This window comes from Carlito syrichta, unplaced genomic scaffold (assembly GCF_000164805.1).
Source record: "Carlito syrichta isolate Samal-C Ts95f unplaced genomic scaffold, Tarsius_syrichta-2.0.1 Scaffold311864, whole genome shotgun sequence".
Classification (NCBI taxonomy): Eukaryota; Metazoa; Chordata; class Mammalia; order Primates; family Tarsiidae; genus Carlito; species Carlito syrichta.
The window spans coordinates 178,792-195,438 of NW_007255960.1; the positions used below are offsets into that span (position 1 = coordinate 178,792).

The 16,647-nt window shown below is 42.3% G+C and overlaps 1 protein-coding gene across 2 annotated transcripts in view; it reads right to left on the bottom strand.

Annotated features, from left to right (window-relative positions):
• Nucleotides 1–385: 385 nt before the first annotated feature.
• GOT2 (glutamic-oxaloacetic transaminase 2) overlaps nt 386–16,647 on the bottom strand; it is a 25,486-nt gene continuing 9,224 nt past the window's right edge. Inside the window, exons 2-10 of one of the 2 annotated variants that reach the window (XM_008069215.1) lie at nt 15,200–15,356; nt 14,287–14,415; nt 12,979–13,038; nt 11,415–11,576; nt 11,079–11,183; nt 9,663–9,813; nt 7,279–7,444; nt 2,113–2,263; nt 386–1,569 (exon numbers count right to left, since the gene is read on the bottom strand). In XM_008069215.1, coding sequence (XP_008067406.1) covers nt 1,447–1,569; nt 2,113–2,263; nt 7,279–7,444; nt 9,663–9,813; nt 11,079–11,183; nt 11,415–11,576; nt 12,979–13,038; nt 14,287–14,415; nt 15,200–15,356 — 1,204 coding nt within the window. In that variant the 3' untranslated portion in view covers nt 386–1,446. The remainder of the gene's footprint in view (nt 1,570–2,112; nt 2,264–7,278; nt 7,445–9,662; nt 9,814–11,078; nt 11,184–11,414; nt 11,577–12,978; nt 13,039–14,286; nt 14,416–15,199; nt 15,357–16,647) is intronic. The other variant, XM_021718145.1, reaches the window with a different exon arrangement.

Below are 16,647 nucleotides of genomic sequence, written 5' to 3' on the forward strand. Positions count from 1 at the left end.
GGGCGGTAAAGTTCCTTTTCCAGTTAGTTGAGGTCTTGGCAGCCATGTTTCAACCATTTTGTTCCAGGAAAACTCTAAGCAGTTTCTCTTAACCTAGGCAGTCGGTCCCTTTGCTATGTTTAATTTTCTTCTTTTTCAAGTCCTTTTGCCAAGACACCCAGTGAACTAGTCCTTTCACTGTCAAGGTCCAAAGGATTACACCCACATTCTCAGCATCTTTGGACTAGACAAGCTAAATGACAAGAAGATGTATCTTCAGTCAGCTTTTGGATTTGCAAACACGTCTACTGGCTTATGGTCAGCTGGACATGATTCTTAACTTCTGTAATATATACCCACTGCTACCCCTTTCTCCCACTGAAGAAAAAAGGAACTTACTAGATGATGGTTGGGTCTACAGTAATTTTATTGTAACAGAGAAACCAGGCTGCAATAAGTCTACATGACTGGAGCAGATGGTGGTTATCTGTACAAAGGGTGAAGCCCAAGTCCAGCTGGCAGCACGAAAAGCTCAGAATGCTGCCTTTCCTGGTACTACCCTGTATCACTTCATTCATGATGTGAGATGAGTGACTGTACCACACTGAACAAAGGGAGGAGGTCCAACTGGACCAGGGCAACATCCCGATGGAGACCACCACACAATCACTGAAGTGGATGCTGAGATCAAGTGTAGTTACCTACAGCTCCACTGCTCTTTGATGAGAAAGACGAGGATGTGGCATGAGCAGAAAATCATGTTCTTCATTCTTAAATAAATCCTGAGAGGATGGGGTTGATGGTCAGTCAGGCAGTAGCATGGGATGAAAATCTAGGTTAGTTAGAAAACTTTGTGCGTAAGGAAAAGAACAGCAATGATAAAGAGAAGAGAGCCTTCTCTTTTTCTTAAATAAGACAGGAGACAGCTTCTTTAATTTTCCTTGCTGTGGTAGCAGCAGACTCCTTGGTATTCATAAAACACAATTTCTGCAATATGGTCTGCTGAAAAGGTTGCCCCATCATGGAGAACAACATGAGGCCGACTGTCAGTGATAGAACAAGGTCTTCTCTGCAAGCCTCTGATAAGTGCTACTTTTCATAAGGAGCCACTGACACCATAAGTTGCTTCAGTTAAAGCTTCTAAAATATTGCAATGGCATAATTTACAGGGTTTTTGGTACTATGACTTTCTTGCATGTGTAAACTCTTTCAGAAAAGTTGGAGATAAAAGGACAGGGAAGTTTGGTTTACAGCCACAAAGTCCCAGATGCCAGCCATGGATGCCTCTGCCCTATGTCACTACATGTTCTTTTCTGAGAAACACATTCGATTGCTGAGTGTTATGTACTGTGGTTGACAGAAATGATCCACGCACTGCCATTCACCCTCCCTCATCCTCCGTGTGAAGCTCACAACAGCAGTGGCGGAAGACACAGAGGTTGTGTCTGCTCCCTTGCACCAGGGACATTACTTGGTGACCTGGTGAATGGCATGGGCAAGGTAGCCCACATTGCCTGAAGTGACCCCTGCCACAGAGATACGGCCATCCTTTGTCATGTAGATGGAGAACTCCTTGGTCAGTCGTTCCACCTGCAGAGAGGAAAGAGCTTGGGTACTGTTTCCCAGTCAGGGGGACTTTCCCAGCCCTGGCATAGCACAATAGTCAGCCTGTGAAAATTAAAAAAATAACAGCTCTATTTTCTTACTTTAGCCCTATTCCCAGAAATCGCTATGCTAGCTTACAGTGAAAGAAGAATAACAAGCTATTTTAAAGTAGGATGATGAATTCTGAGGCATGAACAGTTAAAAAAAAAAAATCTTAAACCCAGCAAAGAGCCAGAATTCAGTTATGGAATAGCTATTTTCCCTCCCTCTTTGAAGAAGTAGCAGTGATCACGACCATGATCAAAATAAGCTCTGCTCTTAGGAAATTTGCAAGTTCATGAGGGACACAGGTAGGTAAATAACTAGTAATAATTAAACAAAAAAGAAATGCTATGTACTACTTTACCTAAAGCGTTCTAAAATAATTTTTAGTATTGTGTAATCCAGAAAAGTAGACAATCTATGAGGAATTCTGATTTGTAAAGACAGATCAATTGGTCAGCTGCAGAGAAATTGGAGTCTACTCACCTGTTCAGGCTTTAGCCCTGTGAAACAAAACATGCCAATCTGGTCAGTTATGTGTTGCCAGTTGTGGGAGGAACCCTCCTTCTTGAGGTTGGAGACCAGTTGAGTCCGCATGCTAATGATGCGATCGGCCATGCCTTTTACTTCTTGTAACCTGTAAGGAAACCCTAAGATGCAGCTCATTCTGGCCAAGCACTGACAGTAAGCTAGAGTTCACTGCATTTTTACCTTCCTTGAATACTCCCCTAGCGTGCCTCAATTTTCAGTCTTTGACTGAGTCACATGCTGTCGTTGATCAGGGAAGAAAGCTACTTTGTAACATTCTGTTTTGTATCAGAACAGTATTTTGATCAGGCATCTTTTAAAATAGTTAACATGCTATACAATGGTGTAAGAGTGATATGCATTCAGTAGAAACTGTACTTTTCTTTTTCTTTTATTTTTTGAGTTGGAGTCTCACTCTGTCGCTCACACTGGAGTGCAGTGGCCGCTCCCGGCCACTGCAGCCTCGACCTGCTGGGCTCCAGCGATCCTTCCGCCTCAGCCTTCCAAGTAGCCGGAATTACAAGCATGCGCTACCACGCTTGGCTAATTTTTTGATTTATTGTAGAGATGAGGTCTCGCTGTCCAGGCGGGTCTCAAACCCGCGGGCTCAGGCAATCTACTCACCTCAGCCTCCCAAAGGCGCAGGATTACAGGCTGAGCCACCGAGCCCGGCTGAAACTGTACTTTTAAGTACAGCTTAAGTACTAAAATTTATGAAGACTAAGGCAAAAGCTGTGTGTTAAACAATAAAATATGACCTTGTTTTTAACATGGATAGAATGAAATTCCCATGTTCACAATTAAGACAATGCACTGTGCACTGTGGGTTTTTTTTTTTTGGTTTTCTTTTGAGTTGGAGTCTCACTCTTGTTGCCCAGGATGGAGTGCAGTGGCATGCTCATGGCCACTGCAGCCTCGACGTGCTGGGCTCAGGCAACCCTTCAGCCTCCACATTCCAAGTAGCAGGAATGACAGATGTACACCATCATGCCTGGCTAGTTTTTGTGATTTATTGCAGAGACAAGGTCTCACCAAGTTGCCCAGGCTGGTCTTGAACCCCCAGGCTCAGGCAATCCTCTAGCCTCAGCCTCCCAAAGTGCTGGGATTATAGGCTGAGCCACCACACCCAGTCAACAATGCACCATTAACCTACAATAAGCCAGGCCACATGCTAGGTTCTGAGGACTGAGACATGGTCCTGTCCTTGCCTTCAAAAGCTTATAGTGGAGACTAGAAACCAAACCTGTAAACAACCAACTAAGGAACAGGGCAGTATGATGGAAAGCTAATAGAACACTGCTGTGCTGAGAGAGTGAGTTAACGCTATCCGAGGGACTGGAAAAGTCCTCTGACCGTGTGTGGGGCTCACCTGATTCTGAAGACAATCTTTCCCTTTCTCAGAATTTACCCTTGCCATTCCATTCCATGGCTCTGGTTAATTCTTGTTAGCTCTCACCAAGTGGATGACTATAAAATACATATACAGTTTATCTCCTTGTTCTTTTTTTTTTTTTTTTGAGTTGGAGTCTCACTCCATCGCCCAGGCTAGTGTGCAATGGCACACTCACCGCCATTGCAGCCTTGACCTGCTGAGCTCAAGTGATCCTTCCACTTCAACCTTCCAAGTAGCTAGAACTACAGGCCCAGCTGTTTTTGATTTATTGTAGAGTTGCCCAGGCTTGTCTTAAATCCCTAGGCTCAAGCAATCCTCTAGCCTCTGCCTCCCAAAGCGTTGGGATTACAGGTGAGCCACACACCTGACCTCTTTTGTGTATTCATCTTCCTCAAACTCTTGAACTCAAGCCTCAGTCTTCCAAAGTGTTTGGATTACAGGCGTGAGTCACCATGCCTGGCCTCAGGGATCTCATTGTGGTGCCCAGGATGATGTATCCACTTTTCTAATCCATCTCTCTATAACAATGCCATTCAAGGCTGGAAAAGAGGTCACAAACTGCCAATTAAAGTTCAAACATTCTAGCTTAGCATGCAAGATCTTGTCTCTACACAAAAATGAAAAAAAAATTAGCTGGGTGTGGTGGCCTGTGCCTGTAATCCCAGCTACTTGGGAGGCTGAGGCAGAAGGATCACCTCAGACCAGCAGGCTGAGGCTGTGGTGAGCCATGATATTGCCTGGGTGATAGTGAGACTCGGAATTAAAAAAAAAAAAAAAAGTCTCTGCCAGCGGGATTCCCCGTCCCCATGGTGGGGCACCCCTCGCCCACTGCACGTTGGGACATGGGCACAGACTGAAAGGCAGTCGCCCCCTCGCCCATCATGCACTGCACGTGGGGAACCTAGTGCTAAACCATTTGTATATGACCTACTTCTGGGTTGGGGCTTTGTATGTAGCAGAGCAGCAACCTTGCTGCAATCTATTCAAAGTCAGTCCTCGACACAAGGGTTTGTTAAAAAAAAAAAAAAGTCAAATATGGATCCAACTCAGCAAAACATTTTAAAATTGGGCACTTGGGCTGGTTGCGGTGGTTCATACCTATAATCTCAGCACTTACGGAAGGTGAAGCCAGAGGATCACCTGAGCCTAGGAGTTTGAGATCAGCCTAGGCAACATAGCAAGACCCCATCTCCACACACACACAAAAATTGATAAGATAATTAAAATAGGGCACTTATACAAAAGTTTAAATCTGTAGTTTCTCTAGAAAAATGAGAAGCTGACAGCCAGTACTAGCAGTGCAATTACTGGCTGGAGCTGAGGACCTCCTGGCCGTTCCAGGTGTGGCATTTGATTTTAAATTTCCTGCAGTCCCCACCCACCTGGCTCCATTCATTTGAGGCCTGGGTCCTTAAGGGACTGAGTGTATAACCACAGTTATACCTGGTGCCACCTTAGCAAAACCACTCCATCTTCCTTACTAATAGATTCCTAATAGAATCCTGACTGCTCAAAATATCAAAGAGCTTCATGAGCTACTCCACCTTCTCAGCTTGGCTGCCTTCTGTATTTCTCTTCACATTCAGTATCTTTGCTCCAGAAACCACTTGGGGCTTTGTCACACACTCAGCATGATTCATGTCCCATGCCTGTGCCTGCTCAGGCAGATCCCTCTGCCCAGTTTCCCTGTCTCCTTCATGTCCTTCACAAAAAACCCCTTTTCTCTCTTTAAGGCACAGCTCAGATACTGCAGTCCTCATCACATCTTCTCCAACTACCACTACAATCAACAACGCTTCTTTTAGTCGGAATTTATTCCATTCTCTTACCAAATACCCTTTGTGTATGTTTCTCACTGGATTATAAACTCCCTGAGGGTACAGACCATGTCTCAGTCATTAGCACAGTACCACTGGCATCCTTGCCCACTATAAACTCTCAAATGTGTCCTGAAATGCATGTTAAAAAAAATTTTTTTTGAGTCACAATCTCACTCTGTCATCTAGACTGAAATGCAGTGGCACAATCATAGCTCACCACAGCCATTACCTACTGGGCTCAGGCACACGCCATCATACCTGGCTAGTTTTTTCTAGAGACGAGGTCTCACTATGCTGCCTAGGCTGAGGAAATATTTTTTAGAAGCTTAAAAATATTAAGGCTGGGGCGTCGTGGCTTACGTCTATAATCCCAGCACTTTGGGAGGCTGAGGTGAGAGGATTGCGTGAGTTCACAGGTTCGAGACCAGCCCGGGCTACTTGGTGAGACCTCATCTCTACAATAAATCCAAAAATTAGCCAGGTCTATATTTCCAGTTACTTGCAAAGCTAAAGTCGAAGGGTTGGTAGGTCAAGGCTGTGGTGAACGTGAGTATGCCACTGCACTTCAGCCTGGTTGACACAGTGAGACTCCAACTAAAAAATAAATAAATAAAAAGATTAGTGTATTTCTAAGCAACAAAAGCAAAACCAATTCACATATACATGTTTCATAGTATGTTACAATTATGGAAAGAAAATGGGCAAGAAAAAAAAGCTGAGTTACAGTGGCTAGAGCTATGGCTAATTTTTTCCCCTTCTCAAACTTTTGGAAATGCACTATTTACATGTTGATACTACACCAGAAACATTTTTAATTTAAAAAGTAGTCAATTTTTTTGTAAAGTAAATTGTATTTACTTCAGTGTTCAGGGTATTAATTTAAGATAGAAAAAATAGTTGTCATGTGAGCAGGTGAGCTACACATAACAGTTTCTTGGAGACAGCAGATTCAGTTTTCCTACCTAACAAGCTGTTCAGAGATGTGCCCTCTCAACTAAGCGGCTACAAAGGATAAATTCATGTAACAAATCACACTTTCCACGTGCATCGTGATTTTTATGAGCTATGAATTACGTGGAGCAGGGGCTGGCAAACTTTATGTAAATGGCCAAATAGCAACTATTTTAGGCTTTATGGGTCATATAGTCTCTGCCTGTTGCAACTACTAAATTCTGCCATTATAGCAGGAAAGTAGCCATATACAACTCATAAACAGATGAGTACTGCTGTGTTTCAATACGACTTTTATTTACAAGAACAGGAGGTAGATTGGATTGACCTTCAGAACATAGTTTGCCAACCTCTCATCTAGAGCAATGTTTTCTAAATTGTGTGTCATGACTATCAGTATGTTAAATTCAATTTGGTAAGAAGCAAGTGGCATTTAGAAAATACTGAAGTATAGCACATGAATGCTTAAGTACTGAGTTTTAAGAATGGCTTCAGTTATATAAATATACACAAATAAGTATGCAATGTGTGTTCAGGGTCATGAAATAAAATACATTTTTTATGTGGATGGTGGTAAAAAGACTGAGTAACACTAATTTAGAGGATAGGTGTTAAGAATCAGATGGTTAAAAAAAAGAGTCAGATGTTATAGATAATAAAAAACAAAAATATGCAGAATACGGATTCAATGCTAGCTATTATTAGGACAAAAATGAAGGCAGGTGTTACTTAACATGGGGATAATGGAATAAAAGGAACTACCATTTATGAATCATATCTATCTACACAGGGAAATACCAACTAATTTGTTTCAAGGTGCTGACAAAATGCACACTCCTCTCTCTGTTGCCCCACTTCCATGTGTGGAATCTATGAGGGTCTGTAAGTCATTAGAGGTCAATTATAAACTAGCTTGGGGGAAAAACAGAAGGGTGGCTGAGAAATAGTATGAGCCTTTACCATTGTTTTCGCAAGTCTGGGGTGTTCAGAATGGCAGAGGCAATTCGAGCGCCACTGAGAGGGGGGTTGGAATACATTGGACGGATCAAGATCTTCAGCTGTGACTCCACCCTTTTGGCTTCATCTGCATCTTTGCAGATGACAGTGAAGGCTCCCACACGCTCACCTAGAAAGATAAAATGGTATCATCTTCTAGTCCTGCTATCTCACATGCTAATGCAAATCATAATAAAATTTACTACCTATGACATGTTTCCATCAGAACGACCACAAAAATAACTCTTTACTATAAATAAAAGTTTTCAACAACCAGACTAGTAAATCATGGCTTAACAGAAAGTTTAAGTATTTGTATATTCAGACTGGGTGTGGTGGTTCACACCTGTAATCCCAGCTCTGAGAGGCTGAGGCAGAAGGAATGTTTGAGCCCAGGAGTTCAAGACTAGCCTAGGCAATGCAGCGAGACCTTGTCTCTACAAAAAATAAAAGCGCCTGGACATGGTGGCTCAGGCCTGTAATCCCAGCACTTTGAGAGGTTGAGATGAAAGGATTGTCTGAGCCCAGGGATTTGAGACCACCGTGGGCAACTTGGTGAGATCTCATCTCTACAATAAAAAAAATTAGCTGGGCATGGTGGTATAGTTCCAGCTACTTGGAAGCCTGAGACCAGTAGTTCAAGGCTGCAGTAGCTGTGAGCGTGCCACTGTGTTTCAGTCTGGTCTACAGAGTGAGACTTGGACTCAAAAAAAGTAAAAAAAAAAAAAAAAGCCAGGTATGGTGACATGTGCCTGTGCCTGTAGTCCCAGCTTCTCGGGAGACTGAGGCAGAAGAATCTCAAAAACCCAGGAGGTCAAGGCTGCAATGAGCTATGATCGTGCCTCTGCATTCCAGCCTGGGTGACAGAGTGAGACCCGCAGCTCAAAAAAAAAAAAAGAGTATTCAAAGGTTTCTTGACCTGGGTTCAGAAGATTCTTCTGCCTCAGCCTCCTGAGTAGCTGGGACTACAGGTGTATGCCACCACACCTGGCTAATTTTTTGTTTTCTTATAGAGATGAGATCTTGCTGTGTTGCCTAGGTTGAACTCCGGGCTCAAGCAATCTGCCCAACTCAGTCTCCCAAAGTGTGGGATTACAGATGTGAGCCACCATGCCCAGTCAGCGGGCTCTTTTTATTATCTTCTTGGCTCATGGATCAGCTACTTTTTATTTAGAGAAGCAGTGATCAGTTTTCTTGGCTAATTTTTTTTTAAATTTTAAAGATGTGGGGTACAATTCAGGGTTAGGTATGCAAATGTTCATTATGCAGGCAACCTTGTTGATGAGGTGTGCCCCACTCTCCCCTGGTAGTTTTCCTCAACTGCCAATCCCACCCTCCCTCCCCTGCCAGTTTCCCATTACTGCCAATCCCTTTCTTATAGTATTATGATAATTGTTCAAGGTTCGCTTATGAGTAAGAACATAGGGTACTTTGTTCTTTGTTTCTGTGATAAATCACTGAGTATGAGACTCTAAATCCATGCAAGTTGCTGTGAAGTCCATGTTTGTCCTTCTTTATGGCTGCATGATATTCCGTTGTGTATACGCACCACATTTTTTTATCCAGTCCGGCTAATGTTGTTTTTTTTTTTGAGTTGGAGTCTCACTCTGTCACCCAGACTGGAGTGCAGTGGCCACTCCCGGCCACTGCAGCCTTGACCTGCTGGACTCCAGCGATCCTTCCGCCTCAGCCTTCCAAGTGGCTGGAACTAGGTGCGCGCTACCACGCCCGGCTAATTTTTTTATTTATTGTAGAGAAGAGGTCTCGCCAAGTTGCCCAGGCGGGTCTCAAACCCGCGGGCTCAGGCAATCCACTCACCTCAGCCTCCCAAGGTGTGGGATTACAGGCTGAGCCACCGAGCCCGGCTAATTTTTTTTTTTTACGTTAGGGTCTTACTCTGTCCCCCAGGAAGGAGTATAGGGGCCCTAACACGGCTCACTGCAGCATGGGCCTCCTAGGCTCAGGTGATCCTTCCACCTCAGCCTCCAAAGTAGCTGGTACTACAGGTGCACATCACCACATCTGGCTACTTTATTTATTTATCCATTTATTTTTTTGTAGAGATGAGGTCCTGCTATGTTGCCAGGCTGGTGTCAAATTCCTGGGCTCAAGTAATCCTCCCACCTCAGCCTCCCAAAGTGCTGGGATTATAGGAGTGAGCTATCACTCCTGGCCTGCTGAAGGAATTTAGGACACTAAAGAAGATATGGGGGAAATAAAAAAGGTTGTTCTGCTGAGTAAGGAAAGTGGGACATGGATGCAAACAACATCTTCCATACCCTTGTGGCATTCTCTCCCACTTCTTCACACACATGAGAACACATATCATGCTACGTCCTTCAGCTTACCATACAAGCCCATGTTCTTGGCATATGATTGGCAGAGACAAACATCAATGCCCTGTTCGATGAAGTGGCGCACGGCCCAGGCATCCTTGTTACCATCACCACTGGCAAAGCCTTGGTAGGCCATATCAAAGAATGCAAAGAGATTCTTTTTCTAAGAAGGAAAGAGAAGACCAAGAAGACTGCTTTACGCCCTGGATGATTACTTGTGATTGTTAGGACCACATTCACCTTACATAGACTGAGTCAACAGTTTTCTCCCCAGATAGCAGTTTGAGAGATTTTCCTAGTTAATATATCGACACATATTTCTTCACTTTGGCAGATATGGTCCCTCAAGAAGACACTAGAAAAAGAGAATCTTAACCTCAATTGGTCTAGAATGTTGCTTAGTCAAACAGGAAGTTCTCTAAGGCCCACAGAGGTCTGGGTAATTATTTTTGGTCCAGTCAACACAGGACCAGCACCAGCCTTTTCTGGGGCTACTCATGTAACCCCAGCAGGCTCATCTTATACCCTGGGCTCATTAGATGACCTCAACAGAACCACCTCATCTTGAAAGTGCTCTCCAAATGCTGTTTCTCTATCTCATTCTGTTTGCAGCTAAGATTTGACAGAAGGTAAACAAGGGAAATCAAAAGGAGTGAAAACAGAGACATAAGACAACAAAAATAACATTTTCCTCCTGAGGAGTTTTGACTAATGTCTTCCCTGACAGTCAGTCACGTTCTGAGTGATAATGACCATGCTGGGGGGGGAGGGAGTGCATAAAAAGATGAACAAGTAACCACTTATCAGGGCAAACGTAGGCACCAACAGCAGACGTCATGAGGCCAGAGGATGCCCATTGTTCAGGAAAGCTAATGACAAGTTTTAGCAGAATTCCCTATATTCAGGCTGAGGAATAAAAGTCATTTTCTTTTTTTTTTTCTTTTTCTTAGTTGGAGTCTCACTCTGTCACCCAGGCTGGAAGGCAGTGGCATACCTCTCGGCCACCGCAGCTTCAACCTGCTGGGCTCCGGTGATTCTTTCACCTCAGTTTTCCAAGTAGCCAGAACTACAGGCGCGTGCTATCATGCCCAGCTAAGTTTTGATTTATTGTAGAGACGAGGTCTCGCCAAGTTGGTTGGGCTGGTCTTGAACCCGCAGGCTCAGACAATCCACTAGCCTCGGCCTCCCAAAGTGCTGGGATTACAGGCTGAGCCACTGAGCCTGGCCAAAACTCATTTTCAAATGCTCATATATCAATTATAGAACTGATAATTATGAAAATGAGGAGCTCCTTTCTGGCAGCTTATCCATATGTGGACATTTCATGCAGGCTCAAGGTTAAGACTCATTGTTAAGACTTTGTCAAATTAAGCATCCAAGGCTAGTTACTAAACACAGAACCATCACCAATCAATTCATCCTTCTCACCTTCACCACTGTTGCTATTTCCTTCCACTGCTCTGGACGAGGGTCCACTCCAGTGGGATTATGGGCACAGGCATGCAGGAGAAGAACGCTCTTTTCTGGTATTTTCTAAAGAGAGAAACAACCAAGAGATGACTTGGCTTCACAGCTTTAAAGGAGATAATTTACCTGAAATGCTGCAGGATCACTGTCTCCTGATAAGTAACAAAGATAACCCAAGGTGTGGGAACTAACTCATCCCCAGTATTTTAACTCAGGTATTGGTACCCAGAGGGAGACACCAATATCTGCAAGGAGGTTTATTCCTTGTTACTTCACTCCTACCACCATTTCACTTACTGAAATGTCCTCCATGGCGCCCGTGAAGTCAAAACCGCAAGTCTTGGGGTCATAGTATCGATAACCTTGCAGCTGCATGCCAGCATCCCTGAAGATGGGTGTGTGATTTCCCCAGGTTGGTTTGGGTAGAAAGACATCTTGGCTGGACTTAAAAAATCTTTGCTAAAAGATGGGATGTGTAAAGGAATGGAAAAATGGAGAAAGAAAAAAAAAAAAGTTGGTATAGTTTACTGAGAGAACATTTTCTCTACTGAAACTCAGCTTTTCTCTAAAGTTGAGAGGCAGCATTAACTCAGCAGCAAGATAACCTCAGCTGGAATCCAGGCTCTGCCAATTATACTGACCATGTGGCCAAGGACCTATTTGGGCCTCACTTTCTTCATTTGTAAGATGGGGTTAACTGTATCTCCTCACAAAGATTAAACACATTAACGCTTTGGACTTGAAGACATCTCATGGATCACCTACCAGCAACTCGATTGCACTCTTTTATAAAATAGTGAAAAACGAATCACTTCATATTAAATAGTACAGTGTCGGAACCAATTATTTTAATATTTGATTTAAATGGAATTCTGGACATTGAAGAACTTATAACCAAAAAAAATCAAAATTTTATATCTTATATTTTTATTTTTTGGAGTCAGAGTCTCACTCTGTCGCCCAGGTTGGAGTGCAGTGGTGCAGCCTCAACCTGCTGGACTCAAGTGATCCTTCTACTTCAGCCTTCCAAGTAGCTGGAACTACAGGCATGTACCACCACGCCCAGCTAACTTTTCTTGATTTGCTGTAGAGACGAGGCCTCGCCAAGTCGCCCAGGCTGGTCTTAAATCCCTGGGGCTCAGGCATTCCTCTTGCCGTGGTCTCCCCAAGTGCTGGAATTACAGAAGTGAGCCACCATGTCTGGCCTATATCTTATAGTTTTCTAATGTGTGGTAATGTATGAAAGTCACTGACATGCACTGCAGGTTCACTGAGACACACTGTACAATAGTAATTTGTTTGACATCTTCCACTTGGTGTTTTTCTATTTGAGCAGATAATGCAGTCTTGTTGTCTTCCTCCCACATTAATAATGTATAGTTTACTGTCCAGTCTGTGTACCACTGTGAAAGCACTTCACACATTCTCTTTCTACGTAACGCCTACTAATATATTTTTTAATGTATATCTTAGTATATATTCATTCCATCTCTTTATTTGCATTTTTGGTGCAATTTGAATGGAAAGCTTCAAGGAAAACATACATTAAAAAAAAATTGTGCTGACATAAGTTTGTCCTGTATAATCACCAGCAATTTCTGTATGTCCCCCCTGAGAGGGGACATTGGAGTGCAAAAGCTTCCTCGTAACAGTAAGCGTTTAGTAAATGAAATTTATTATCATTATTATATCTTCCTTGTAATCTCTTCAAAGTACTTTCTTTTTTTTTGGTTTTTAATCAGTGGACAGGAAATCTACCAACTTAATGGAAAGAGGAAATCTACTTGTGAGTCGACAAATATACACATAACAGGAAACCCTGTCATCCTCAACTCTTTTCTGAAGGAGTTTCCAGACTCACCAGAAAACTGGCTCCGATCCTTAACGCTCCAGTTCCAGAAATGGTCTGCACAGTGGTAAACTGAAGGAGAGACACCCACAGTCAGTGAAGCGTAGCACTCTTTAGTATCATTCTGTGTTATAGGGGAAACTTTCAGGACACAAAAATTCTTCCCCAATATGTAAAAGGAGTTTTATATTAAAGATATAAAAACACACTAAGAATAGCTACTACACTGAAACATTACTCTAGAATTATACAAAATGGAATGTTTCACTGAACATAAAAGTTCCCTAAAAAGTAAGCCAAGTATATGAGGATAACATTGCTACATTAAAAATATTTTCTTAAATTTTACAAAACAAATCTTACTGTAGGTCAGACACTGTGATCCACAAAGGCACAATAATTCATAGAAGATGTTATTTTAAGATAGGTCAGTCTCATACTTAGGTTATAACTGTCTAGGTGGACAGAGACTAAGTAAAATCACAGCATGAATTAGAAATGCAGAAGTTTTCATGAAAAGTTACTAGGTGGTTGATTATATGGACCGAGTTAAACCATATTTTGTCTGTGACTTAGGATAATCCTATCACCCTAGGGTCAAGGTTGTATGCTTTTCTCTGAGTTAACCAACTAATGTGTGGACTTAGACTAGTCTTGTGAATGAATGAAGTGCTTTTATTCTGGCTTTTCAGAGGAGTAGGGGGAGAAAACATGTTAGCTTAATTTTGCCAATTCTTGTGTTTCTTCCTCTCAGACTTTCTTTTTTTTTCCAAAAGAAAATAAACCACAATGGATGTGAGCTCACACGTTGGGAACATGGTCTTCTCTCTTTCAATGTCCAAACTGGTTGTGGAGGAGTAGCAGTAGGGTGCCAGACTGGCCCAGCCCAAGTCCACTCACGGCTTACTTCCTGATTGCTTATTCTGCTTAAGTTGGAAATTCAGGACATGAGGGCTGGGGCTAATTACAGGCCTAAAACTAGACGTAACTAGCATTTCTAGAGCATAGTCAATGTAAAATGAACATAAGCACAAGGAGAATAACAGCAAAAGCAGTGCCAAATCTATCAGTCAAATTAACTAGTACATTTTCAGAATTACTAGGAATATACTTTTTGGAATGGGTGTCATGAAATAATCCTGGCAATTTCTGTCTAATGAAGAATTATTAGCAATAGAGTGGCTACCTCAAAACCATCGTCTCACACAAAGTGAGTTATCTTTTCATATTTCTTTAAAATTATTTAAATTATTACATATTTGTTTAAATTGTTAAATTTAAAAATAGTCCCAGTATGATACCAGACTCTGCTTAGCTTACCCGGCCACTTTTCAAAACTTCACTGTTCTCACCCAGAGCTAGTTCTGCAGATGCCTTGCAAAATTCAGCCAGTCCACCAATGGGCAGGTATTCCTTATCCATATTTTTTGCAGCAATCTGGGCCTCTGCCTAGACAAGAGAAAATGCATTCATTTAACTTATTTTATAACCTGGAATTACTATGATTAATAGTTAAAGTTTCAGGCCAGGCATGGGGGCTCACGCCTGTAATCCCAACACTTTGGGAGGCCAAGGCAGAAGGACTGCTTGAAGTCAGAGTTTGAGACTAGCCTGGGCAGCATAGCAAGATCCCATTTCTTAAAAAGAGAAAGGAAAAAGCCAGGCGTGGTGGCCCATGGCTGTAGTCCTAGTTACTTAGGAGACTGAGACAGGAGGATCACCTGAGCCCAGGAGTTTGAGGCTGCAGTGAGCTATGATGGTGCCACTGTACTCCAGCCTAGAAAACAGTGAGAAACAGAGTAAGACCCTGTCTCTACATCCCTAAAAAGTTTCATAAGTTTTGTAGGCAAAGCTTTGTTTTTTATTTTATGTTACTGTTCAAGAAGAAGGATAAGTAGAATACTTGATATATTTTATATTGCAGAACAGAAATACTTTTTTTATTGATTGTTTGAGTTAGGGTTTATGTAGATGGATATATAGCGTCTCTTGGTTACCATTTGACATAAAATAGCATTGCTGGAATGCACAAGAACAAGGTTTAAGCAATACCTAAAATAGACATAAGATGATAAAATCAAACTAAATACATAAAAGAGAAGCATTTCAAGGTATATGCCAGTCTAAGAACTTAAAAGGGCACTGGACTCCTGTCTAGCACTCCTCCTGCCCTCTCCAGGGCTCCCTTCAGTTTATTCACCTCGACTCAGCAGGAGATGGATGGCAAGCTTACCTTGCGGACACTAGGGAGCACATAAGGCTTTCCATTATCGTCCCGGTAGGCACCAACTCCCAGATTCATCTTTTTGCTATTGGTATCTCTTTTAAAGGCTTCGGTGACTCCCAGAATGGGATCTGGAGGTCCCATCTCCACATGGACCCACCAGGAGCTGAAATGAGAAATACAGCAGCTCAGTCACATTAGTTACATCCCCATGGCCAGAGATGTCTTTGATCAGCCAAAGATCAATTTCAACAAGTGTCTGCATATCATATTCAGGGTATAGCAATAGGCATCAATAAGACAACACTGCAAAATACTTCAAAGCATCTTACAAAAGAGTGGAGACCAGTAATTTCAATATGAATGCAATAAGAAACAGAAAGGGGGTACTAAATCATCCTGGGTAGGACACAGGGCATTTGTAGGCTTTTAAAGCACTCTAACTCTGACCTGAATTCCCAGGCAAAAAATCTTTCAAGTAATCTTGTAGTGAGAAGCTGAGAGTGGTAAAAGATGAGCTTAGAGCAGTAAGCAAGAGCCACACAAGAGTATTATTTAACCCCCTATGAAGCTTGGGTTTTATCTTGCTCTTAAATGTGTAAAAAGCATAATTTAGAAAGTTTATTAAAAATATATGTTCCTGAACCCCACCTTGGATACAGTGAAACATGGAGAATCATTAAAGTTGTTTTTTCTGAGGGGGAAGAGATGGTGATCAGATAAGGGGGAGTGACATGAATGGACTTACATTCATTAGAGCCCACCTGGCCCAGGGTGGGAAGTACACAAAGTGATAAGGATGGATGCAGAAGGATCACTGAAGATGCTGTTTTGTTACCCCAAAAGACAGATAAAGAGATGAGGACATGAACCAGGATGGGACAGTAGGGGTGGAAAGGAGGAGAGACAGTTGCTACGAATTTAGGAATTAAACATCAGTAGGAAGAACTAGCTAAAATATCCTACTGGTTCCTTTATTACCTATTGAGTTAAAATGTTTGACAATGGCCATTATTTTATATTTGTATGAGTCATAATTTATTTCAAAAAAGAAAAAGCCTGCTTTTAACAGTTTGGAGGTGATCTACCAATGCCCAAGGAGATCACCTGACTGGGTCAGGAAACTGCACTGCAGGGGAAGTTATTCCTCTTCTTTCCTTGGCTCCCAAAGTGGATCCCAGGAGGCAACAGAAGTTTAAATGACTGTTTTATCTGGCTTGTTCCCCATCCTTTATTAATCTGGGATTTTGCTTTTGGTTCACTTATGGTCAATAAACAGCTAGTCCCCATTGGTGGCATAAATGACTATGAAGTTGGTTTTATGCCCTAACCATTAGTTATCTCTGTGGAAGGAGATCTCTTCTCTCTTGGGCCATTGCATTTGACCTTAATTTGAGATTTTATTTTATTTTGAGTTGGAGTCTCACTCTGTCGCCCAGACTAGAGTGCAGTGGCCG